The 24,717-nt window shown below is 55.1% G+C and overlaps 2 protein-coding genes across 2 annotated transcripts in view; one reads left to right on the forward strand and one right to left on the reverse strand.

Moving 5' to 3' along the window:
• Nucleotides 1-8,401, forward strand: part of LOC113486979 (dynein heavy chain 17, axonemal-like) — an 11,006-nt gene extending 2,605 nt beyond the window's left edge. The window contains exons 8-24 of the mRNA XM_026861322.1: nt 4-115; nt 671-875; nt 1,271-1,435; nt 1,582-1,722; nt 1,845-2,015; nt 2,155-2,277; nt 2,445-2,638; nt 2,727-2,875; nt 2,969-3,096; nt 3,530-3,757; nt 4,155-4,346; nt 4,580-4,759; nt 5,076-5,258; nt 5,383-5,565; nt 5,704-5,847; nt 6,348-6,573; nt 7,205-8,401. Coding sequence (XP_026717123.1) covers nt 4-115; nt 671-875; nt 1,271-1,435; nt 1,582-1,722; nt 1,845-2,015; nt 2,155-2,277; nt 2,445-2,638; nt 2,727-2,875; nt 2,969-3,096; nt 3,530-3,757; nt 4,155-4,346; nt 4,580-4,759; nt 5,076-5,258; nt 5,383-5,565; nt 5,704-5,847; nt 6,348-6,573; nt 7,205-7,452 — 2,972 coding nt within the window. The 3' untranslated portion in view covers nt 7,453-8,401. The remainder of the gene's footprint in view (nt 1-3; nt 116-670; nt 876-1,270; nt 1,436-1,581; nt 1,723-1,844; nt 2,016-2,154; nt 2,278-2,444; nt 2,639-2,726; nt 2,876-2,968; nt 3,097-3,529; nt 3,758-4,154; nt 4,347-4,579; nt 4,760-5,075; nt 5,259-5,382; nt 5,566-5,703; nt 5,848-6,347; nt 6,574-7,204) is intronic.
• Nucleotides 6,595-23,719, reverse strand: PGS1 (phosphatidylglycerophosphate synthase 1). Its single transcript, XM_026860860.1, is given in 10 exon segments — nt 6,595-7,386; nt 9,174-9,316; nt 11,602-11,750; nt 15,727-16,260; nt 17,132-17,310; nt 17,574-17,763; nt 18,412-18,511; nt 19,597-19,674; nt 20,731-21,093; nt 21,096-23,719. Coding segments are annotated over 9 exon segments (1,755 nt in total). The 5' UTR covers nt 21,138-23,719; the 3' UTR covers nt 6,595-7,386; nt 9,174-9,196.
• Nucleotides 23,720-24,717: the final 998 nt, after the last annotated feature.

Here is a 24,717-nt window from a genome sequence, read left to right on the forward strand (position 1 = left end):
CAGGCCCGCGGGGGCAAGATACCGAAGGACAGACGCTGCTGATCGAGGACGTTCCCGAGACGGTGGAGCCGGTGCTGGAGCATCTCCTGGGCAGGAACACCACGAGGAAGGGCAGGTCAGCACACCCCGCTCACCGGTGCTGCGGAGTTTCACCTGCTCCGGGCAACCGCTGCTGCCCCAAAATGCGAATTGCTGCCCCTTTGCATGATGGCAGCTGGGGCCTGATCCTTCCCCACGCACGCAAGAGCCTCTGGCCACATCCCCGTCTTCTCCCGGAACTTCCCAGTGGGGACACTCGTAGCTGATGTGACGTTTTGGACCGTTCTGGGCTGCGCCGGCAATAAGGTCCAACAAACCGGGAGGGTTCTCCTGGCAGACACAAGCTAGTCCCTGATGGCGCTTTTGCTGAGAACCCCCCTGCCCCACCTCCCGCGCCCCACACGGCGCTGGCAGCCCCACTGCAGAGAGCCGTCCGAGAGCTGCGGGCAGGGCAGCTGCCAGCTCCTTCTGCTCCTCCAGCCTTCACCCTGCCAGGGCTCTTCAGGCGCTTCTGCCTTTTCCTGACCACAGAAATACATCCCCAGGGGGTGGGAACAGCACGTGGGTCGAGAGTTTCTGTCTGTGACAACTTACTGCCGGGGTACGCAAATTAATTTGTTTAACTGAACAGATACATTAGGATAGGAGAGAAAGAAGTGGAGTATCACCCGCGCTTCCGCCTGATTCTGCACACCAAGAACTTCAACCCTCACTACAAGCCAGAGGTGCAGGCTCAGTGCACCCTGATCAACTTCTTGGTGACCCGGGAGGGGCTGGAGGACCAGCTCCTGGCCGCTGTGGTGGCCAAAGAGCGGCCGGACCTGGAGACCCTGAAGGTACGAACCCAGCTGCCAGTGAGACGGGAGCGAGGGCGGCCCAGGGGGGCTGCGGTGGCTTTGCCGGCACCCATTGGGGCGATGTCACCTCCCTGGGGGAGCCAGAGCGTCCCCTCCGCCCTCCTCTTGCACTGGCGCTTTGGTGACAGCGTGAAAAACGTGGCTGGTTTCTCAGAGAGCTGCAGCTCAGCTGACAGGTACCTCGGCGTGCTGCTGGGGCTGCGTTTGTGGAGGGGGGGGTTTATGATCAGGAGAAGATAAAACCAGGGGAGCTGCTGGTGGCCCAGAGCCTGCGGCACGCAGCTCGCTGGGGAGCGCCGAGCCTCAGCCGCGGCACCGACCCCGAGTTCTGCCGCGGCCTCTTGGCTGCCGTGCGACTCTCCGGGGCGTTGCAGGCAAACCTCACAAAGAGCCAGAACGAGTTCAAGATCAAGCTGAAGGAGCTGGAGGACTCCCTGCTCGCCCGGCTGTCGGCTGCCGGCGGGGACTTCCTGGGGGACACGGCGCTGGTGGAGAACCTGGAAACGACAAAGCGCACAGCCACGGAAATTGAGGAAAAAGTGAGTGAGGTGCCCCGGAGCTGCGGTGCCACGGGCAGCGGGAGAGCTCTCGGGCCTCGCCGGGCACCCAGCGCTCAGCAGGAGCTTGGGGGCTGCTTCGGCGTGTGCCGGGCTGCTGGATGACACCCACCGTCCTGTGCGTCGAGGTGAGAGAAGCTAAAGCCACCGAAATCCAAATAAATGTCGCTAGAGAAAACTACAGGCCAGCGGCAGAGCGAGCGTCCCTGCTGTACTTCATCCTGAGCGACCTCAACACCATCAACCCCATGTACCAGTTCTCCCTCAAGGTAGACGCGGAGCAGGGAGGGAACCGGTTGGGGGATCTCGGAGATTTGGGGTTTCAGCATTTATGCTGTAACAAAACACCCGGCAGCCCAGGGACTGAGCTGCCCCCCCGGCTCTTCCTCAGGCATTCCACGGGGTCTTCGAGAAGGCCATTCAGCGCACGGCCCCCAGCGACGACGCCAAGCAGAGGGTGATGAACCTGACGGATGAGATCACCTACTCGGTCTACTCCTACACCGCACGGGGACTCTTTGAGAGAGACAAACTCATTTTCCTGGCCCAGGTTGCCTTCCAGGTAATACATGGGGATGTCTGGGGCTGCTGCTGTGTAAGACTGGGCGTGGGTTTATGCTGGGTCAGACAGGTCGTTCTCTCACTTCTGTGCGGCTGCTGGATGCGCAGCAGCCCCTCAACTTGTGCTCTCAACTCGCCAGGTCCTGGCGATCAAGAAAGAAGTGAACCCGGTGGAGCTGGACTTTCTCCTGCGCTTCCCTTCCAAGGCCGGTGTCACGTCCCCCGTGGACTTCCTGCAGCCCCAGGGCTGGGGCGGCATCAAGGTTGGTCGGGTCAGGGCCAAGGGCAGCAGGGCTGGGGGTTCCCTGGGGCCTGGCCGCGGCACAGCACCAGCCCCGCGCGCGCCCGGCTCCGTGGGCACCCCCCAGCCTGGGGTCCCCGCGGGCGAGCAGAGCCCAGGAGTGATCTCCCCGCTCGGCCCGACCTGAAGGTGCTCTCGGAAATGGAAGCGTTCAAGAACTTGGACAGCGACATCGAGGGCTCAGCAAAGCGCTGGAGAAAGCTTGTGGAGTCCGAGGTGCCGGAGAAGGAGGCGTTCCCCAAGGAGTGGAAGAACAAGTCGTCCCTGCAGAAGCTGTGCGTGCTGCGGTGCCTGCGGCCGGACAGGATGTCCTACGCCATCAGGTGCGCCCCTGCCCACCCGGCACGAGCCCCCCCGTGCCCAGCGACCGCGTGCACTCCGAACTCGCGCTACGGTTTTATTCTTCTGCAGGAACTTTGTGGAAGAGAAGATGGGGAGCAAGTTTGTGGAAGGCAGGAGCACTGACCTCTTCGAGGTGTACAAGGAGAGCAGCCCCTCCACGCCCCTGTTCTTCATTCTCTCCCCGGGCGTGGACCCGCTGGAGGACGTGGAGGCCCTGGGTGAGCCCCTGCCCACGGGCTGCCGCCGGCCCCTCTGTGCCCGTACGGATGAAAAAGGCGTCTCACGCCGTGGCGGCTCCCTCCCCTCCCCAGGCAAAAAGCTGAACTTCACCATCGACAACGGGAGGATCCACAACGTGTCGCTGGGGCAGGGCCAGGAGGTGGTGGCCGAACAGGCCCTGGAGCTGGCCGCCGCGCAGGGACACTGGGTCATCCTGCAGGTGAGGGGGGCACAAGGGCGCAGCTCCCCCAGCCTCTGCACCCCCGGGGACACCGAGGCGGTGTCTGGGATGGCCAAAGCTCAGGGAGTGTCGGCAGCGGCTCCGCTCCCCTGTTCTGGGTCCAGGCTTGTCCTCGGGGAGGGCAGAGCCGGGAGCAGGGAGGGGACACAGGGGGCTGGAGCGGGGGGGGGCACAGCGCCCTCGCTCCCTGCAGTGGGGGGACGCGGGGCCAGCAGGCGAGGGCTGGGCACGACGGGCCCTTACCCTCACCCCACCCCGTGGGCAAGGCTGGAGGCGAGGGGCACCCAGGACGGACAGACCGTCGGCACGCCCCAAACCTGCTCCCCGGGGAGGCACCGTGGGAATGGGGGGGACGAGCCCTCCCCGAGGCTGCCCTTCAGCCCAAGCAGCGCAGGAGCGGTTCCTGTTGCAGAACATCCACCTGGTGGCCCGGTGGCTGGGCGCGCTGGAGCAGGCGGTGGAGCGGCACAGCCGGGGCAGCCACAGTGAGTACCGGGTGTTCCTGAGCGCCGAGGCAGCCCCCAGCCCCGGGGCGCACGTCATCCCGCAGGGGCTGCTGGAGAACGCCATCAAAATCACCAACGAGCCGCCGGCGGGCATGGAGGCCAACCTGCACAAAGCCCTCGACCTCTTCACACAGGTGCCTGACCCACGGGCCGAGGGTGTCCCTCGGGGGTGTCACTGCAGACACAGATGCTGAGCCGGGGGTCAGACACCCCCCAGGAAGGCCCAGAGCCCCCATTTGCCAGGACGTGGTTCAGGGGTGACCGGAGGTGCCCGAGGGTCCCCAAACCCTCCCCGAGGCTGAACGTGGAGCCGCTGCCCTGGTGCCACAAAGGCTCCCTGACTGTCAGCGGGGCAGGGGGGGATCTTTTTATAAACAAGCAAGTGCAAAAATTAACCAATTAGCAAATCTTTAAAAGATAGTTTTATGCTTTTTTTTTTAATAACCTTCGGTTCTTTGCCATCACCTGTTAAGTTCCCTCACAGCAACATGCACCCATCGCCGACCCGCTCCCCTTTCCATCCCGCGGCAGGACACGCTGGAGACGTGCAGCAAAGAAACGGAGTTCAAGTGCATCTTGTTTGCGCTCTGTTACTTCCACGCGGTGGTGACCGAGCGGCGCAAGTTTGGCGCCGAGGGCTGGAACAGATCTTACCCCTTCAGCAACGGGGACCTGACCATATCGGTTAACGTCCTGTACAACTACCTGGAGGCCAACCCCAGGGTAAGGTTCTCCCGAGTGACCACGGCCCAGCTCAAGACACACCACGACAAGCCACCCTGTTTAAACAAAGTCCTCAGTTTGGGGCACAAACGCCTCCTCTTGAGGCAGCTCTTCCCGCCTCCCTGCTCTGGCAGGTGAAGGGGCGACAGAGCTGGGTTGGGGTTGGTTTTTTTTTTAAATCCCTTTCCACCTGAGCGAGGAAGCCTGTCTCCAGAATGAGCCACTCCCTGCAGGTGCCGTGGGACGATCTCCGGTACCTCTTCGGTGAGATCATGTACGGGGGCCACATCACGGACGACTGGGACCGCCGGCTCTGTCGCACTTACCTGAGCGAATACATCCACGCGGAGGCGCTGGAAGGGGACGTGTTCTTAGCTCCAGGGTTTCGGATCCCTCCCAGCTTGGATTACGAGGTAAGAAAGATTTTAACGTTGGAATTTACTGTGGAAAACCACTGCTCTGGATAAACGCGCACTAGCCAAAGCTCCCTCATGCTAACCATGGGGGGATGTGGGGAAAAAGAAGTTTCCTGTGGAAACATGCAGAGTTGCTGCAAAAATAATTCCTGTGGCTGGGATGGTTTGGGGGAAAACTTAGGTAAGACATGAGTAAAAAAACCCCTCCTGAGTTAAGCACCGCCAGCTGCCTGGGAAACGCCACAAAAGGGCGTTTTCGTTCCTCCTTGGTACCCACCTGCTGAACTAAGGGCGGCGCCCGCCCTGCGCGCAGGGTTACCACAGGTACATCACGGAGAACCTGCCGCCGGAGAGCCCCCACCTGTACGGCCTCCACCCCAACGCGGAGATCGGCTTCCTGACCGCCGCCTCGGACAGGCTTTTTCGGACCCTTTTGGAAATGCAGCCCAAGGAGTCAGACGCTGGAGGAGTCTCGGGTGTCTCCCGCGAGGAAAAGGCAAGTAAAGTTCTACGCTGCACAGCGACGGCTCAGAGGCCAGGCGGGGACGAGGTGGGGAGGTCAGAGCTGAGGAACTGTGAACCCCCAGCATTGTCCCTCGGGTGAGAGCCGTTCTCTGCAGGTGAAGTCAGTCCTGGAGGAGATCGTGGCGAGGCTGCCGGAGCCGTTCAGCATGGCCGAGCTCATGGCCAGGGCAGCGGACAGGACCCCCTATGTTGTAGTCGTCCTCCAGGAATGTGAAAGAATGAACATCCTGACCCAAGAAATGAGGCGCTCCCTGACAGAGTTAGACTTGGGACTAAAGGTAGGGGTTAGGCAGCGCGGGGGGACCGCGGGGCCGGGCAGCACCAGCCTCCTGCTCCGGGACGACTCCGAGACCAAACGCTTCCGGCAGCCTCGTCTTCTTCAGACAGAACTGCCCCGACTTTTCTCTTTTGTAAAGGGAGAACTAACGGTCACCGCCGACATGGAAGAGCTGGCCAACGCGCTCTTCTACGACACCGTCCCTGCGCCCTGGGCACGTCACGCCTACCCCTCTCTGCTGAGCTTGGGAGCCTGGTACACAGACCTGCTCCTGCGGGTCCGGGTGAGCAGGTTTCTTGAGAAAGTTAAAGCAGAGAGCACAGAAGAATCACCTCCATCAGTGCAGAGTGGTTAACTGGTTTATTTTCCAATATTAATTTAAGCAGTTTGAAGTACCTGGAATGGCCTGTTACCCCAAGAACGAGAGCAGAAGTTTGGAAAGGGTTCACCCTAGAGTACAGCAGCGATTCAAAAGAACGTTAGCTAACACCATCGTAACTTTATCTGTCCCAGAAGAAATATGTAATAAGCCCATCTATTTGAAGTGTGGCTTTGTTAAAAAAAACAATAGCAGTATTTACTGCAATCCACATGAACGGTTGAAGTTTCATTGCTGCAGTGGAATCTGCTCTTTATTTGTCACAGACCACCCCCATCCTAGCCTCCCCCCCCAGGACCACCCGAAGCTCGTGTTTGGCACCGAGACGCCCCGTCCCAAAGCCGGACTCTGCTGCCCAAAGGCCACGCTTCCCGCGGACGGACTTTGCTGGTTTTGTTTTCCAGGAACTGGACGTCTGGACAACAGGCTTTGCGCTGCCCGCGACAGTGTGGCTGTCGGGATTCTTCAACCCCCAGTCCTTCCTCACGGCCGTCATGCAGTCCACGGCCAGGAAGAACGAGTGGCCCCTGGACAAGATGTGCCTGGCAGTGGAAGTGACCAAGAAAAACCGTGAGGATATCACAGCTCCCCCCAGAGAAGGAGCCTACGTGCATGGATTATTCATGGAAGGTAAAAGACTGAATCTTTTCTGAGATGTTTCAGACATGGAGAAAGCCCAAGTTCAGCCTTAAAAGTTCTTGCAAACGGAGCGGGTGTTGGCACTCACTGTGCAGCTTTTGCAGCAGCTCTGAAAAGCAGAGCCTCTGTCCCCCGCTCATGTCAGGCACTCGCCAGCTGAGGGCAGCACCCGGCCGTTTGCAAGAGGAGTTTCACAAACTAGAAACTGTTTTCTTGGAAATTCAAACTGCGTACCACGCACTGAGGACGGGTTGTCTGAAGCTACATGGTTCTAGTGAATAAGCTCTTACTCGATGTGTGAGAGACAAATCAGGAAACTCAGAACCTAAAAGAGTTAGTGCTAAAAGTGAGGGGGAATGAGATGGCAGCACCGGCAGAGCACCCCAGGGGCCCCCCTAAACAAGAGCACAGACCACGCAGGGCAGATCCTCGCAGCCCCCACCGCGGGCAAGTTCCACCTTCAGCCGCGCAACCTTGGTGCAAACCCAAGCTGAAGGGCTGAGCGGGGACAGAATTTATTTAGCCCCCCCGAGTAAGGCGAAAGGCATTCGGGGGTCCCAGCTGATGGGACCGTAGGCCCTAACAAGTGCGGAGCCGCTCCTGGCAGCCCGTGCCCTCGCAGGCGCTCGCTGGGACGCGCCCGCGGGCGGGATCGCCGACGCGCGCCTCAAGGAGCCGGCGCCGCCGATGCCCGTCATCGCCGTCAGAGCCGTCCCTGCCGCCCGCCTGGACACCACCAACGGCTACGAATGTCCCGTCTACAAGACACGGATGCGAGGTCCCACCTACGTCTGGACCTTCAACCTGAAGACAAAAGAAAGAGCCGCTAAGTGGATCCTTGCTGCTGTAGCTCTGCTCTTGCAGACCTAAACGTCAGCGACTGTGGGAAACAGCAAACGCTTTTACCTGCAAAAAACCTCAAAGCTGTTAACTCAGACTAAGTTTGATTGTGCCAGAACTCTTTTAGCAAAGCATCAATAAAAGCCGTGCTGGAACCGCTGTCCTGTGGCGACTGCTCTTACAAGGCGCGCAGGTTCTGACGGGGGACGCTGGTTTCCAGCGGGTGGTTTCTGATGAAGTGCTGGGTGGGAGCCAGACCACCGCAGGAAGCCAAACGGAACAACCCCCCGTAACCACCCGATCCCTGCCCGCCGCTCTCGGTCCTTCCACAGCGATTTGTCTGTCTGGTCTCTCAGTGCTAACTGCGAGCAGCAATCCCTCAGGACGCGTGCGTGGCCCGTTCCCGCGGGGAAGCATGTGTCTGTTTAGACCAGACGGAAGAAGAAAGGTGCAGATTTGGCCCCGTTCACCAACACGACAACCTGTGCGACCCAAAGCAGTCCAGCCACACACAGACCCATCTCTGAAGTAGGTTTCTTTCTGTTTCTGGGTTACAGGATCTACTCTGCCCTTTCTTTCACAACAGAGGATCGGTATCAGCTGTAACACCCATTAGGGTGATCAGATCTGCTCTGGCCACCATACAGAAGCCAGTGCCTGTCCCTTTATCATAAAATAATTCACCAAAATCCCACCCCATGCAATACCTGAACAACTAGTTCTAAAGTGCAGTTGTGTAAAACTTCCCCTCCAGGCAGTGGTTAAGAAAGGCCACAAGGGCAGGCAGGCAGAGCCGCTTGCCTCTCCATAAAGCTGTGGCATTTAGAATAAATTACCATTAAGCTTTAGAGTTACCTTCAGCTTTTCCAGGCGTCAGAAATCCCTTCTCTTGGCAATACAAGATCAGAACTCCCTGCACATACCCCAGAAGCAAAACTCCCCTGTGCTCTACCGCCCTCGGACCTGGCTCCCAACCAGCTTCTTTACAGCCACATGTTACAGCCTGAGCCTCCCGTTTCCAGTAACATCCCAAGATCATGTTTGCCCCAAAAGTCCTCTCATGCCTCTCCGTGATTCACTAAAGACACTCTTAAACATCTTACTGTGACGAAGGCAGAGCCAGCGCCAGAGATGGAGCCGTATCTGCGTAGATACAGGGATGTGTGAGCACTCAGCACCAAGGGCACACACTTCGGTGCCAACTGCACGGCCCACGTGCGCAGCACAGAAAAAGAAACCCAAGAGCGATTCCCTGAATCTCAGGAGGGCTCCAGTTACTGGGCAGCTGAACAGCCAGGCAACTCCAGGACACTGCCCCAAGTAGAAAAGCAACAACAACTGCCCCTGTTAGCCAACATCTACAAGGTTAAAGCAAAGCGCTGGTCAGATAAAAACAGGACCAAACACTTTAAATATTCCAACAATGTTTTCTGTTAGCTGGTCACGTTAAAACACAGTCCCTCCCCACAAAACTCTGAAAGGGACGTTTCAGAAATGGAAAATGGCAAATACCCCTGGATGGGGGTTCTCTTTCACTGACCCCTCCAGATATCCTAGCAGATGAAACCCAGTACAGGCCTTGAGCAGTGGGCCTAGTCTGTGGCCAGTGTCCCAGAAGAAGAGAGAGGGAGCTGGTTTTTCCCACATCATCTGTATTTCCATCACCTATTTCTTCCACATGACAGAGTAGGGCACTTACTAACTGTAGTCAGTGCAACACAAATTCCCTATCAGAATGGCAGAAAACTCACCCAAAGCAGCAACTTTTCTTCTTTCAAAAGAAATTCTTGATCAGAGGTGTTACCAGCTTCACCCACAGTTTCACATAACGATTCGGCTGTTCAAATGTTGATGAGGAGACCACACCTGAGCAGAGGTAAAGCTGCTCCTGCTCCTGTACAGGGAAAAAAACATCGTCCCGGTGAGTCCTAAGTGTTAAATTATAGAATGGCCTTTAAGGAAAGCGAATTCTCAGGTAAAACTGGCCGTGGATCCTGCCAACAGGACGCAGCATTTCTCCCACGAGCCTGAACACAAGATTCTCCTCCCATGGGCCACAACTCCCTGAGCACCCAAACCCCAGGGAGGCGGCGTGGGACCTGCCCTTCCCGTCCGCCCGGCGCTCCACCTCTGATGGCTGCAGCGCACCTGCAACCCGCCGCAGAATTGGCAAGTTAAACTCCACAAAGAGCAAAGGCAGAAGGTTTTGCCTCGTTGCGCCCCGCAGTCGCAAGAGAGCTAAGCCTGTTTCAGAAAAATCCTAAATCCCTCACTGTAATTGCCAGAAAAGGAAACCTCGCCATAATCTCAAGAGATGGCTTAGGCAGCTCTTTCTAGACACAGCTCAGGCGCTGCGTTTTCAAATGAATGTGCAGTCATGACTTCAGCTGAATTACCAGAAACACTTGGGCTTCTCCGGGGTGTACACAACCCTGCCGAAGGAGGAAATGAGCCATCGTGATGATAATACGGCTCGCCCTGCACGTGAAAGCAGCTCTTTGATCAAAGGTAGAAGCAGTTTTCTGATCAAGGCCCGTCAGGTTTCTAGATTTGCAGGCAAGCAAGGAGCAGACCATCTACTCATCTTTCTTTTCACTAGCTAAGCCGTCACAAACAGCAGGAGGCACTCTGCACTGTTTAAACTCAGGGTTGAACAGGGAAGAGGGAACCAAGGACGGGAAAGCAACACCAAAGAGATGAACCGACAACAGAAGGAAGACGTTTGTGCGCCAAATCAGTCTAATTTTAGAAAGCCCAAATGTTCCAAGAGCTACAGTCAGCCCTGCTGTGAAGCATCTGCACCGTGGTCATCTGATGCTCTGAGGTCATCCAGCCACTTCCATCTGAAGTTCAGTTCATTCAGTGGAGCACTCAGAGAAACCCAGACCACTCAGATCGCTTCCCAAATCTCATCACACATTTTTAAAATGGAACTGAATGTTACATAGGCAAAGTGATTTTGTGGCAGCATACCAGCAATGTATTAAGTCCTCTAAACAAAGACACAGAGCAGTAAACAAACAGCCAATCTCAAAATCAGCTTCCAGCAAACGGGAATGGTTTAAAGCCCTTTAAATTAGATCACTGCAGCACTGTGTGAGAAAATTCCCGTGTCATATTTTCATTGATTCTCCCCTTCCATTAGAAACAAGTAGAGGCAAGATATGAATTGAAATATTCGAGCAGCTCTTCCAGTAATAGAATTGTTTTTGATTAGTTATACTCTGACTCATCCTGTGGAAGAGCCCTGATGCAATAGGGCAATTCCCATTGATCTCAAAGACAACTGTGCCTGCTTCTGCCAGGACGTGGCTTCACAGAAAATTTCTGAGATCCCCAAGTCATGCACAGAGGCACCAAACCAATCTGCTTTGTGTCAGAGCACATCATGAGAAATTACTGGGGACGCTGTCAGTTCCAGCAGAGGATACAAAGACAAGACAGCTGGAGAATCAGACAGGATTTAGAGAAGCGGCAAAAGTGCCGAGCAGTCCAAGCTGCCTGATTAAAAAATAAAAAAAAAAAAAAACGAAAAAAACCCCCGGGACACTGAACATTAAACCACCAAAAAATGTTTGTGTCAAGATTCATGTTATTATTCAAGGTTATATAATAACTTCATGGGCAACGCAACCAGCCCCAAAATCCTCTCCCTGCAGGAACTCCAGTAAGATCCCCCACCTTTGCTCACCTCCACGGCCTGCGGGCAGCCCCCCAAAAGCCAACTGACTGACGTTTCTGTTCCTACAGAGGATTCACCAAACGCCTGAGAAGCAAAATCCTCCAGCAGGCCAAGATCAGCAACCCAAAGGGCCTGACCTCCGTGTGCCAGAGCACAGGGCGAGCTGGCAGTGCCCGCATCCCGGGGACAAGGCCCCCGGGACCCGCGAGCCTCCCCGAAAGCCGTGGCTCAGCATCCAGCGCCTGAGCACTCCCCACGCTCGGGTGCACTGGGGACAGGTGCTCTTTCCCGCTATGGCCTCCATTTCCCAGAAACAGGCACTTGCAGCAGGCATCTCATCAATAGTCACTTAACTGACAGCTCCCGGAGACTTCCTATGCTCAAGAAGGTTTTGAATTATTGTGGCTGTAGGTTTTTATTGCGACTGCGTCATCAGCATTCCCCGTGTGAGCAAGCAGCACAACATCCACGTTATCTCCCCGGGATCAGCCACTTACCTGATGGAGCTGCCGCTGCAAAGCTTTGTTTTCTGTCACTATTGCAACCTGAGCTTCCAAGTCACGATGAACCGAGCGATATCCGAAATTCGGCGAGCCAATGAGCGTCAGGCAGGGAAGATCGCTCCCTGCCAGGTACAGCCAGAGGCCTGCAGGGAAAACAGGAGAAAGGAAGACAAAGGGAACGACCGGGGAAGCCTCACACAGTCGCTTCACTCGGGGTCAGTTAGACACGTTAGGTTACGGACGCTATAAAAGATGAGGACGCCAACCAAGGTTCCTCCCAGACGGCCCAGCGCGTCTTGCTGAGCTTCGTACGAACCTCGGGGCACCCCTGCACAGGTTGTGCTGCCCAAATTGTGTGCTCCTAACGGGGGGGCTGCAGCGCGCCCAGCGCCGCCCGAGGGACACGTTCTGAAGAACGGAAATACACTGCGGGGGGGGCCCCAAATTCATCTACAGTGAGTCACTACCGTCGGAGGTCATTCTGCACCACGGCACCTCAGAAACACTGAAATAAGACAAACAGGTTTTCAGTGAAGGAAAACCTACACCCAGGGCGGCGGGCAGGCGAGCCAGGCCTGGAGCAGTCGGCTCCAGAGCAGGAACCAGCAGCCACACGGCGCCCGAGATCACACACGGCGCTGACGTGAAGAGGCATCTCCCTGCTCTGGCAGGTGGATTCACATGAACTAAAGCCTCGTAAGAGAAGTGCAAATTATTACACCCCCTCACTTCCTGAGGAGCCACCTGAAGATGAAATCGAACCCTTGCCGCTCACCACCGCGGTTCACACACGCCAGGAGCATATGACCCACCCCAGGGCTGTTTTTTCAAGCCCAAGACAGAGACACCGTGCTAGTGTTAAGCACATGACTGCAGCACAGCAGGGAGGAACGGCCCGGGATGCCACAGGAGAGCCAGGACGATGGCCGAGGAGAGCCTGCATGGCCATTCTGTGTACGAATGGACCCGAGAAGTGTCTGCCCTCGCCTCAGCCCTGGGGAGCTCAGCACGGCCCTGGGCAGGTCCCCGAGAGATGGCTGATCCCTACTGCCAGTCACACAAAGACTACAACAAAGAAACTGCGGCACAAAAAACACCTAGTCCTTAAAATAGAAGCAGGTTTCCTAACTCAACCCCAGGGCAGTTCCAAGAATGCCTTGAGTAAGAAGCTGCCGATTCATCGCCGGTTCCTGTAACCTCCTCCCCGCCCCCACAGCGCACACACTGCTCTCAGTCCCGCTCCCGGCCCCGGGTGCCGACTCCTCCACGGGTCCCGCCGTGCTGCCGACACGGGGGGCTGCAGGAGGCCCCCAGGAGGCGCAGGGATTCGCCAGGTTCTGCCCCCAAAGAGGACGCTGCCGGGGGCCAGAGCTCTGCGGGGCAGCAGCCCCGAGGAACACGCTGCCTCCCTCTTCCCAAGCAGTCAGTCACGCGGCGGCCCTAAAGCCTTTATGGTCTCTCTGGCTTTATGGCCACCTGGCAGGATCTGCTCAAACAGTGACTCACCTTTCCAGAAAGGGGAAGCGCCGGTTCCCAGCCGCCGTTCAATAGCAGTAAGGCAGGTTTATCTCGGAGCAAAGAGCCACGCTCTGTCACCCGGCACTTGCATGGAAGGGACCCTAATCCTAAAGGCTGTGCCCGTGTCACCCACGCCACCACGCCCGGAACTGCAGCAGAGGACGGGCAGGTGCGTGCTGCTGCACCACGTTCTGCCCAGGGAAGCCTCTCGCGTTGCAGAGGTTTGTTTCCTACTCACACGTGCCCTGAACGGGGCTGCCACAACCGCGCCTGCACGGAACGGACCTGGGGACAGACGTGACCCTGGTGGGAATACACACTGCAGGAGGTTGTGTGTGAGGACACAACGTGCTCCAAGAGGAGCTGGAAGGGTTTACAAAACAGCACAGGGTCTGGTGTAAACCAGGTAGGTCCTACAGGAGAGTAAAGGCTGTCTTTCACCTTAGCCCGAGAGGGAAATACTCCCGGGCAGCATTTGCTGTGAGGGATCTCACATCCTCTTCCAGGAGCCAGAGTCCATGTGCAACGGCCCTTCATCTGTCCCCAGGGTTTCCTCCTCTCCCCTCCTCTGCCCCGTCCTCCCTTTCCCACACACTGCCTGACTCCTGCAGAAGGAAGCCGGGTGAACCGAACGTGTGCCAAAGGGCAGAGCGTGCCAGAGAAGGGAGCTACGAGCTGATCCTTCCAGCACTCCGGAGAGGAAACGGAAACAAGGCAGCAAACATCTCCGAGCGTCCCTCCTGCCAAGCGCAGGAGCCGCTGAGCTCCGAGTCCTGCATCCCTCTCGAGGAGAAAACCACGCAGCAGGCTGAGCCCGGGGCACTGCCACGAGAAGGCGCAGCTGGCCCGGAGGGACTGACTGCCACATGCACTTGGGTAGCATGGAAAAGCAGCCCGTGCCTTCCCAGCACAGCCCCTGCCAAACCACAAAATCCCACTCGCAGTCAGCAGTGCCCAGCAAGGGGGGGAACATGCCAACCACAGGTCACTCGAGCACGTGCTTCCAGGAAGCCAGACCACACAGGCCTTCCCAGCCGGGCAGGCAGCTCCTGCAGGCCGCCCTGGCCTGAGATAAGGTTTTACTGCACCAGAGTTACCGATCTCGCAGCAGGAGGGGCACGACACTCCTCAGAAAGGGCTGCAGTTTCGACACAGGCAGCCGAGTAACACTCGTGCATTTTCTCTAGTCAAGAGGCCTGCCCAGCAGCATTCCCTCCCCGCCACCTCGGAACCTTCTGAGCAGCCCTGCAGGAAGCGGGGGCAGGCAGAGGCATCCCGCAGCCAGGAACAGCTCGTCTCCTCCAACAGGAGAACTCCGGCACGGGAACAGGCTGGAGCCGGGGGCCGAGTCCTTCCTGTGCTCACATCAGGCTGGTGCTGCAAACAACGGAAACGCCCCTCGGAGCACCACAAACCCCACGGGGGACACGGGCACGGGCACCCCTGCCAGGCCGGCGGCTCTTACAGTAAGGGAGCTGCCCGGGGACGGCGAGGCAGCGCAGCAAGTGGCAAGTGCCAGGGCGCAGAGCCCTGCCCGCAGGGGACCAGAGCTGAGGGACACGGCGGAGGGCTGAGCTCGGCCAGGGCCTGCCCAAGCACGGCGTTCCACTGACACACCCCCGCCTGGGAAGAGCGCACGAACCTCGCTATGAAGAGTGTCACGTGCGTCGGACTTCTCCAAAGAGCCCTCAGTTTAGGGGGTTTCCTAAGATATTTACATTACTATAATCTAAAACTGAGAAAACAAATACTTACTACTGCGTATAAAGTAGGAGAACATGAGAGTCAAGGGCTCCATTTTCTGGAAAGAAAGTTTAGAGACACAACCAGCGACAACCAGTCACGGGAAAATATTCATGCTTTGGTCAAGGTGGCACTGAGCCTGTCAAAGTTGTACACAATCTACCAAACACGAAAGAATCTGGGGTCTTCTCCAGGAGACCACGATGGCACTACTAATTACTGTTGTTTATTATTAACTACATTTGTGAAGCAATATTCATTTCTCAGCAACTTCCCCTCCAGCTGCCTCCAGCTCCCAGAAGGCACACGGGTGCAGCTATTCCCGATGCTGCACTTTCCTGTGCGCCGTAAAGAGAAGTTGGTACAAATTCCTCAACCTGCACCACCCCCAGGGGGTCCTGCTGCCACGAGAAGGCGGCGCCCAGGACCCTGGGAGCTCCCGTCCCGCCTCTGCCGTGGGTCCTGCCCTGGGGTCCCCAACACAGCCCTCGCTCCTCGCGGCCAAAGCTGGCAAGAGGGATACAAGAAACCGCACCACAACTGTTGCTGCGGCCATAAATACACCCAGACGCCTCCTTTTCTTTCACGTCAAGTTTCCATCCAGACAGCACAGGGACAACTCTTGTATAATCCCTGGACTGTATTTGAATCAGAAGTCGAGGCAAGACAGGACTTTGCTTGGTCGTCCTGAGGGATGCAAACGTTGCAGGCTTACGCAAGCGAGGTGTTTGAACCTGGGGTGAGTGCTGTGGAGGTTAAGCCTCGACTCAGCACCCAGCCATCCCCTCACTAGTTGTGCAACCCAGCTACGTGCAAGACTCAGGCGCCTCCTGAACTCTCGGGAAAGGGCCGCCTTACCTTTGGCGTGGAAGGTCCACCCAGGCCTGGAGTACTCCTGCAGCCGGACCCTCTGCTGCTGCTGCAGGTAGCAGACCTCGCTGTAAAACTGGTGTTCGATGTACACGTAGGCGGCGGGAATGGCACCGGCCACCCCTTTGGCACCGAAAAACCCGTTCACCTCCGGCGCGGCCAGAAGGATCTGGTACTCAGCCCTGGTGCCCAGGATCAGGTCCATGTAAGCCTGCGTCAGGTTGAAGTAGCCGGTGGTGAGGTAAATCCTGGCGTCCCGCTCAGCCTCTGTCAGCAGCGTCTCCGTGACCATCTCATCTATCTGAATCCCAAAAGGCTTCATCTGGATTAAGGGGTAGATCCAGGTGTCGGGTTCTGGTTTCAGAGCCCCAGAGGCTGGCGAGCCTTGCTGGGACAGCGCGGAGCTGCCCTGCTGGCTGCTGTGGAACGTCTTGGCGTGAAGGAGTTCCTGCCGTGTCCTGGCAGAGTTGATCACCTCCATGACTCTTCGGTTTGCTATCTCACAGTACGCCGCCTTGTCTCCTGCAGGAAAACCAGGGAGATTGTGACTGAGACCCAAAGGTACAGAGCTACAGGTCAGCTGTTCTGCAGCAGGAAAAACTGCCGACAGGACACAGATATGAGAGCAAAAAGGAGCTAACACAAAGACCACGCATCTTTCTTCCCTAAGTCTCAAAAACAGATGCTTTAAGGTAAGCAAAGCTACTTTAGAGAAAAAAAATACTCAGTTTTAAGAGAGGTAAAAAACTTGACTAGCCACAGCTTGAAAAATCCACTGAGAAAAGACCAGGGCAAAGCTAAAACGGTAACCAAGAACAAACTGGAATACACACAGTCTAAGCTTACACCACGGAGCAGCGCACAAGGCCAGGACAAACACTTAGGATGCAATCAGCCTGGCAGGTAGATGCCCTTCTCTGCCCTCTGCAGCGCTTGTTCTTGGGCTTCCTAATCCAATATTCATCTGATTCCCAGAACAGACCTGACTACAAAATATTAATTACCAAAAATAGCACTACATTCATGAAACTTTCAGAATATGTACACACGGAACTTCTAGAATTACAGACATTAATATCAAAAATAGAAAGAACCTCTCAAGGAATTTAAGCTCTTGTTTAAGGTCACAAGCAGGAGAATAACAAAGAAGCAATGAAACTCTCTGCCGGATTAGCTGGCGATAGCGACTGCGCTAGGAACCTTCTCACAGCTCCAGCCTCACAGCTCCAGCAGTCTGGATTTTTAACAACGGATGGCACAGAAATGGGACACCCCACAGCCTGTAAACACTGGTCGGACACTCAGCAATTCACACGTGGATGGAGCTCGAGGCGCCCTTAAACCCCAGCTGTCCCTCCCCTCCTCTGGATCGTATCACCCAGCTCCCTCCTACCCTGGTAGGGATGCACCATCCCCTCCAGCATCTGGACTGTGTCATCTCGCTGTAATTGCAGAGACACGTCTCCAATGGCATCCACTAGCTCCGTGAAGAAGTCTGAAATCTCAGGAGAGTCCTGCAGGAGAACATAGCGGTCCTGACGGTTGGTGAAGTACAAATCACTCAGGTTTGCGCTAGGAGAGAAAAAGAAGAGTTCCAGAACAGAGCCCAGGCATGTGATCCTGAGCACCCCAGCCTAGGCTACAGATCTCGCTCTGCACAGAACTGGACTAAAGTACAAATCAGCCATTTCCTTCTGAAACTCGAGAAATCTCTCTTTGCTCCTTTTGAGAAAGTCTCTTCCATACGAGAATCTGACACGGAAGAGCCGTGGCTGAGCTCGCCTCGCCACCTCAGCTAAAGGAACCACGTCAGGGCCCGAAGAGGCAGGACTCACCCGCTCAGGATCACATTATCATCAAAGAGATAGACCTTGATGTGCTGCAGTCCAATGGTCTCATTGAAACGCTCTGGGATCAGGAGCCTGAGAAGGCCACGAAGGTTTGGGGTGTGGAAGAGGGACACACGGACTTGCTCGGGAAATCGCTGCAGCAACGGAACAAGCATGGTTCGAGAATTCTTCCTGCCTGGGAGAGAAGGGGGCTGTCACACACAGGATGACAGCGCGGCACCGCAGCTCTGCGCCTCGAACCTGGTTACAGAGGGATCACCCCTCTCCTCCGCCGGCGCCTCCCACCGGCACTCTGGGGTTTGGCTTTCCAGTGGCTTTCACTCGCACTATGTCAAATTCTGACACCCAGAACTGTAAACTCTCTGATGAATGGGCCTCGGAACCGCTCCCCGAGAAGGTCTGACACCATTCAAGCTGCGACGCCCAGACCAGCAACACGTGCTACAGAGTCACCACAGAGGGTTCTGGCTAAGCGTACTGCTACTTCCAAGGACTCCCACTTCCCTTTAAACATGAAAATGTAAGACGGTGTGATGGATACGGGCAAAGGCACTGGCAAGGGAACTAAGCAAGAAAGCCCAAGCTGCACAGAGCAGAGTTTGGCCCTGCTCGCTCCTACCACCTATTTTCAGAAGAAAAGCTGCTTAGCTTGAAGATTCTCTGGGAATAAGTAGTTCCTGGGATACAAAAGGCCAGTTTTAAAAGGTATATGATTTAAACGAGTAGATCCAACTGGTCAAGACAGCCTCTCTCTGAAAAAACAGTTTATACAGCCTAACTGTAAAATAAGCCTTTGAAGAAAGCAAAGCATCACAATATCTACCCCGAGATCCCCTGGTGTAGTCAAGGAGAATGGAAACTCTGAGGTTAGACGATCCTTTTGCTTGCAGTGATTTCTCCAGCGTTTCTTCTAAGCAATCCACCTGCAGAGAGAGATTTCTCTACTCACGACAGAAAGTAAATCAAGTTTTATAAAAACAAAAGCGCTCAGCAGCCAGGAGGCTGGTGGCCATGAAGGCTCCCACACCCTAGTGCAAGTCTCCTACTTGTGCACAACGGCGCTAGTTCAGGCTCTGCTCCCACTCAGTCAGCCTAAAGCAACACCTGAAAGGGCATCGATTTCACACTGCACATCCTTCACGCCTCTGAAGAGCGATTGCCATGTAGCACATCCTTCCCAAACCACAGGTTTGCATCACCAAAGAGAAACCCTGGTAGGAGTTCACAGCTGACATGGAGGCAGTTTTATTCCTCAACTACAAGGCGGTTTGTCACGTGCAAATTCAAACCTTGTGTACAAGCCCAGACAAAGCCAGGCACAAAACCCTGGGCAGGATCTGTCCACCTTTACCCTGCTGTGGAATTTGCATCCTAACACAAGAAACAGCCAAGGCCAGGCTTCTCCCTAAAGGTCTTAGGTGATGCTTTTGTTCCTAAACAAAAGGGAAGGAGGGAAGAACAGGAAACAGAAAAAGGAGACAACAGGAAGCAAAGCTGACTTAAATGCAGAGAGCTAATCCTGCATCTGCATTCTGTACTTGGAGGGCAAAACAGCCCTACATACACACAACTTCAATCACGTTCAAGAAAAATTCCAGAAAAAAAAATAAAATTATCCATGATCCCACAGTTACATAAAATCCCCTTTGACCGCTGTGCCAGTAACCTCTAGCAGCCTGGAAGATCCAGGCTCATTATCCCCTGGCAAAGTGCAGCAGCTCCAGGGCTCTGTACTAGGTCTAAAACAGAAACCCCATGTGCCTCCCTCCCAAACTCCTCCCTCCCCCTGTCCAACACACCAGTGCAACCAGGAACCCCGAGAAAACTCTCAGGGAGAGGAGAAAACACGTGTAAAGTGAATCCCTACAGGAAAGTTTTAAGCTACAAGCTCACAGACTGCACCTCCCATGAACCTCGTGTCCCTGCCTGAGCAGGATGCTTCTGGCAAAGGTGTGCATTTCCTCTCTGCGTGCACTTCCCCCCCTTCCCAAGCCCTTCCCACACTCACCAGCTCCTGTTCAAGAAGCCCCGTTCCCAAGTACAGCGAAGCCATCACCACTCGCTGCTTGGCTGTTTTTATCTGCACCTGGGAGAAGCAGAAAATAATTTCAGTTTCCTCCTGGGTCTCTGTGATCACTGGGAGCTCACGATCCAGACCACACAAGAGCTGTGGTCCCCCGAGGAGCATCACTTTAGCCAAATCACAGCACCGCCTCCCTCGCCTTGCAGCAGGAAAGGCACGAGGAAAACACTGAGAGCAAAGATGTAAAACACACAGGTCTTTACCATCGCTGCACCCGAACCAAGGAAGAAGTCAAGGCTTTCTGCAAAACTGAGGAACACATTCCTGGCACCTAAAACTGCCACATACAAAAGCAGTTACCAGGCAGCAGCTGCAACACAGGGATTGTATCAGCACTGGCAATCCCAGCTTTCATTCCACAGCTGCTTTAATCCTCTGTGCCCCGTGAGCGAGCCAGAACCAAGACACCTCTGTCTGCAGAGCTCCCCTCCTCTCCCTCTGCTCACCGATGCTGCAGGCCCCCGAGCCGAGCCGTGTTCTCCACCAGCTTACCACGGTGACCTGAGATCACCTTTCAGAAGTGCTGGATCGTGCTTTAAATACACACTGGGAAAAGACTCGAGCAACCGAGCTGAACAAAGAGTCTCACCCAGGAGATGCAGCATTACAGACCTCACACTGTAATGACCCCGGAGACTGGGGGGGGATGGAGGGAGCCGTGCTCGGTCGTATTGCAAAGAGGAGGCCCAAGGCTGATCTAACAGCAGCCCGCAACTCCCTGAAGAGTAGTTACAAAGATGACGGGGCCAAAGTCTTCTCAGTAGTTACAGCTGAGCCACAGCCACAAACACCTTTGGGAAGTTCAGGTCTGACACCGGAAAAAACCTGTAACCTGCTGAGATGGCGCCGCACAGGAACTGCTCACCCAGAGGCAGAGCTCCCTCCTCAGCCATTAGGCTCAGCCGGACAAAGCCTGCCTGACCTGATCTAGCGTTGACAACAACCCTGCTTCAAGTAGAAGCCTGGACTAGTCCCCTGCAGGGGCTCCTTCCTAACAGCGCTGTGATTCTCCACGACCACTGCAGCTCCCAGCCCCCAGAAACCATCCCCGCAACTCACCTTCAAGAGCTCATAGAATTCAGCCGGGGATGAAAGCACCTTGACGTGCGAGCTGGAGATCCCGAACTCTGGAACTAGATTCCTGATCCACTGGAACCTGTGTGCTCCCTCTGGACAAAGGGAACAAGGTGGGGCTGTGATCACGGGGACAGGAGGGCTGAGCAGTGGGGCTAGAAGCAGCCATGACGACCTGTGGAAAGAAAGATGGAGGAATTCTTTATGGTGGAGCCTTTGCTCCCCACAAACAGCCTCCAAGGAGGTGAAGAGCGAGCTGCAGCCAGGGCCAATACACTGTAAGGATCCACGATGGCAAGAACGTGTCACCGTAATCCCAGCTGAACCACCAAAGCCAAAGCTAGAAATAGAAGAACCCAGGCAAAAGGTGGGAGAACTGATCTTAAGATCATCAGCTCCGTCCCCTAGCTGCAGGGGAGCGAGGGGAAACAACTCTTTCGCATCAGAACAGGAGAGGAAAGGGGCTGGAAGCTGGAGAAAGCGAGGGCTGAGCTCTCCTGCCCACCCACAGAGCAGGGCCCTGGGGTACGGGCTGTACCTGACCCGCTCGCTCCTGAACTGTCTCTAGCACACAGGCATCAGCTCTGCCACGGCCAAGTCTAGCTGGGCTAAAGATCAGCTCTCTCTATTTCAGGTAAAGATTTTTTAAAATCACGCTGCTCTAAAAGTTCCCTAACAAAACAGAAAAATGCCTCAATCCCTCAAACTTGTCCAAAAAAAGATCGACAACAGGCAAAGTGCCCGAGGGCGAGTCCTAGCAAAAGCAGTGGAGTCACAGCACCAGGACGCACCAAAGGGTCGAGCGTGCTCCAACAGGTAGGAGCCAAGAACCACAACTGAGAAACACGAGGTGGCCCTCTACAAGGACGCCGCTCACCCTCTGCACAAGTATTAAACGATCAAGACTTCTCTCGCAAGCTTCAAAGTAACTGTAAGGGCAACAGCAGGAAGCTCATTCTTTAAAAGTAAATTTCAGAACAAATTTAATTCCTTTGAAGTCACTCAGGGAAGAAACCAACTCCGTGTTAACACGCTTAGGGGGCTGACAAGAAGCAAATGGCATCTTTCCTTCTCTGGAGGCTTCACGCACACAAATTCATCAAGTTGTACAATAACCCCTGGCCAGAGCCTGTCCGCGTGACAAAACCACATTTCAGCACAATTAGCAGCAGCAACTCCCGTGAGATCCAGGAAAAGGAAGGGACTGAACTGCATCCCCGGACCTGACAGAAAACATTCCGGCCCGCAAATCCCACTGGCAGGAGTCAGACTTGCTGTCAGGGCAGAGCCGAGGCGGCTGGTCCCGCCTGGAGGAAAGCCAGGTCCCTGGGGCCAACAGGCAGCCACCGTCCTGTGACCCATCCCGATGCTCTGCCACCACCACGTACCGAGAAGAAACTTGATTAGAACTTTTACCAGAATTTGTTACAAGGAACTTTTAGGTTTTACCACAATCCAAAGCCAAATGACCACAGATTCCAGGAAGATGATTTCACTCATTTGCTTCATGATAGAACACTGGATCTTCACAAGGTTTCTGAACACCCTTACGCAGAAGCCAGACAGTTTGCAGTTGCGTTTCCTGGAAAATCCACTAGTTTGTCACTGACTATTCATCGCAACAGAAATCTGAGTCAATTTGAGCAGGAATTCCTAGGATGGTGGTTTTCAACAGACCACGTGGGCCACGCTCAGACTTGACACCCAGCAGTTATACACATTACCAACACAGGAAATATTTCATAGAAGATGTTTAAAAAAAAAAAAAAAATCGAAGCAGAAATACAGGAAATACTGTTTTTCAAGCACAAACACATTTTATGATAACAATTAATCAGCAAGAGGAGACAAATATTTTCCTCATTATTCCATTGCTCAGTCTTGGCCAATTGGATTTCCAGAAGCCAGGACAGTGGCAGAGAAGCCACTTCCCAGAAACCAGGTTCTAAGAAGCCATTTTCTGGCAAAGGGTTTGAAAACTGCAAGTTGAACTGCACCTGCACCCTCAGTCTGCGCAGCCCAAGGGCAGGTCACGGAGTGACCAGGAGCTCTCCAGGCAGTCGGTCACCTCCGGGTGCTGCTGAGGGACTAAAACCGATCTGTGTCACCAGCACTGTGTGGTCTGAGCCTTCAGATTCATTCACGAGCGATGGATATCCACTAGTTCTGTGTGTTTTACTGCCTACACAGTGTATCTACACTGTTAGATCTTTTAATCCAACACTGAAATTTTAGAAGTTCTTTAGTGGTGAGAGCCTGAGGCTTTTATAATTATTAAATAAATCACTATCTTGCTCCAGCCAACAGTAACAACAGCACAGCAACCTCCTACCGAAGCGGCAGCTTCTACCCACCAGTGATTGAAAATAGCTCAAGCGACTACCCAAGTACAACACAATCCTTTCAACCGGCCACACACAACAGTCAGAAACCACGTAACGTTATGAAGAAATCACCAAAATTCCACACTTCAACAAACCAGCTTTCAGAGAAACAGAAAACGGAGCGGGGGGGGGGAGCCCTTCCCATGCACTCCACATCATCAAGTTAACCAGAAAGAGAAAACGGAACTAAAAGGAACCACCTCAAATCTTTTCTGCATAAAAAGTTGGTCCTAAATATAAACGAGGGATTTTTTTGTGTGTGTTCTATTTTTAAAAATTGTGGTTTGGGTGCACAAGCTCATGATGCAGACGAAACACTCTTATTCACTGTCAAACCTCATCTGCAGCCCCAGCGGTTACTGCAGGATCCGGCGCTGTCCCGCCCCCCCACACCTCACCACACAGCCCAGCTGCAAATCCCCCATCATTCAGCTGTCTCTTTCCAGGGCTCAGTCTAGTAATTTCTCTACGCTAAAAACACCGATGAAACCAAAAGAGAAGTTTGAAAAGAATTTCCTTGGCTTAACCAGGAACCCAGAACAGAACAGGGGCTAACATGGGGCTCTGAGACAGCAGCAAGACGACCGCAGCCCATGTGCTGCCCGGGGAGGAAAGGCGGGCGAAGGCACGCCGTGAGACGAGACACCACCCTCACAAAACCAGTTTAATTCACACAGAAGATGGTATCAGGCATCGCACTAACCAAAACGCAGAATCCTTCCAGTGCTCTTACCAAATACAGTGCAGAGTGATGCCCAAAGACTGGGGGGAAAGACCTTTTTTTTTTTTTTAGAGACTCCTTTGAAGCGTTTTGTTCAGTCACTTCTGAACTCAGGACGTGGTTCTACAGGAAAACCATCTCTGTTTCTTTAAGGTTTTGTTTTTAGCATGAACTAGACACCTGGTCACCCGGCCCCACCAAAGCCGTGGCGGCACGAAGCCAGCAGCAGGGATGAGAGAAGCTTCGGGGGAGCGTGGCTGCGGGCAGAGGGGCTGGAGGAGCCCGAGGCTGCGGCCAGGCGTTCCCTCCCTCCCTCCCGCAGCCACGCTGGCACCCAGAAGGGCAGATGTGGCACCCAGAAGGGCAGATCTGCCTCCCCACAGCTGTGCCCACCCCGTCCCTTCCTCTCCCCAGGGAAGGAGAGGGAGGAAAGGGAGAGTTTGGGCAGTTCTCAGAGACTCTCTGCCCAGCTGCCCGAGGCAGACGTCAGGAAGAGGAACGAAGGGAGACTGCCTCCCGCAGCAGCTCCCTCGGATCCGTTCGGAGCGAGGGTTCGATAATTCACCGACTCCAGCATCCAGAGCGGCCCCCTTCCCCCCTCACCTGCGGGACCGAGACCCGATCTCGTCCCTTTTCTGACGGGGGGATCCCACCTCCCACACAGAGCCCCGGGCCCCAGCCGGGGGCCGAGCAGCACCTGGGACAGCCGAGGCAGAAACCTGCCCCTAGCAAACGAGGGATATCGTTCAGCACCTGAAAGACAGCGGGAGCAGCGTAAATAAAAAAGGAAGAAATAAAGCCCGCCCCTCGCCCTCAGGGCGAACGGGCAGCGAGAGCAGCCTGACGGCCCGAAGCCGCCTCAAGGAC

This window comes from Athene cunicularia (assembly GCF_003259725.1).
Source record: "Athene cunicularia isolate RWA chromosome 18 unlocalized genomic scaffold, athCun1 chr18_part1, whole genome shotgun sequence".
NCBI classification, from domain to species: domain Eukaryota; kingdom Metazoa; phylum Chordata; class Aves; order Strigiformes; family Strigidae; genus Athene; species Athene cunicularia.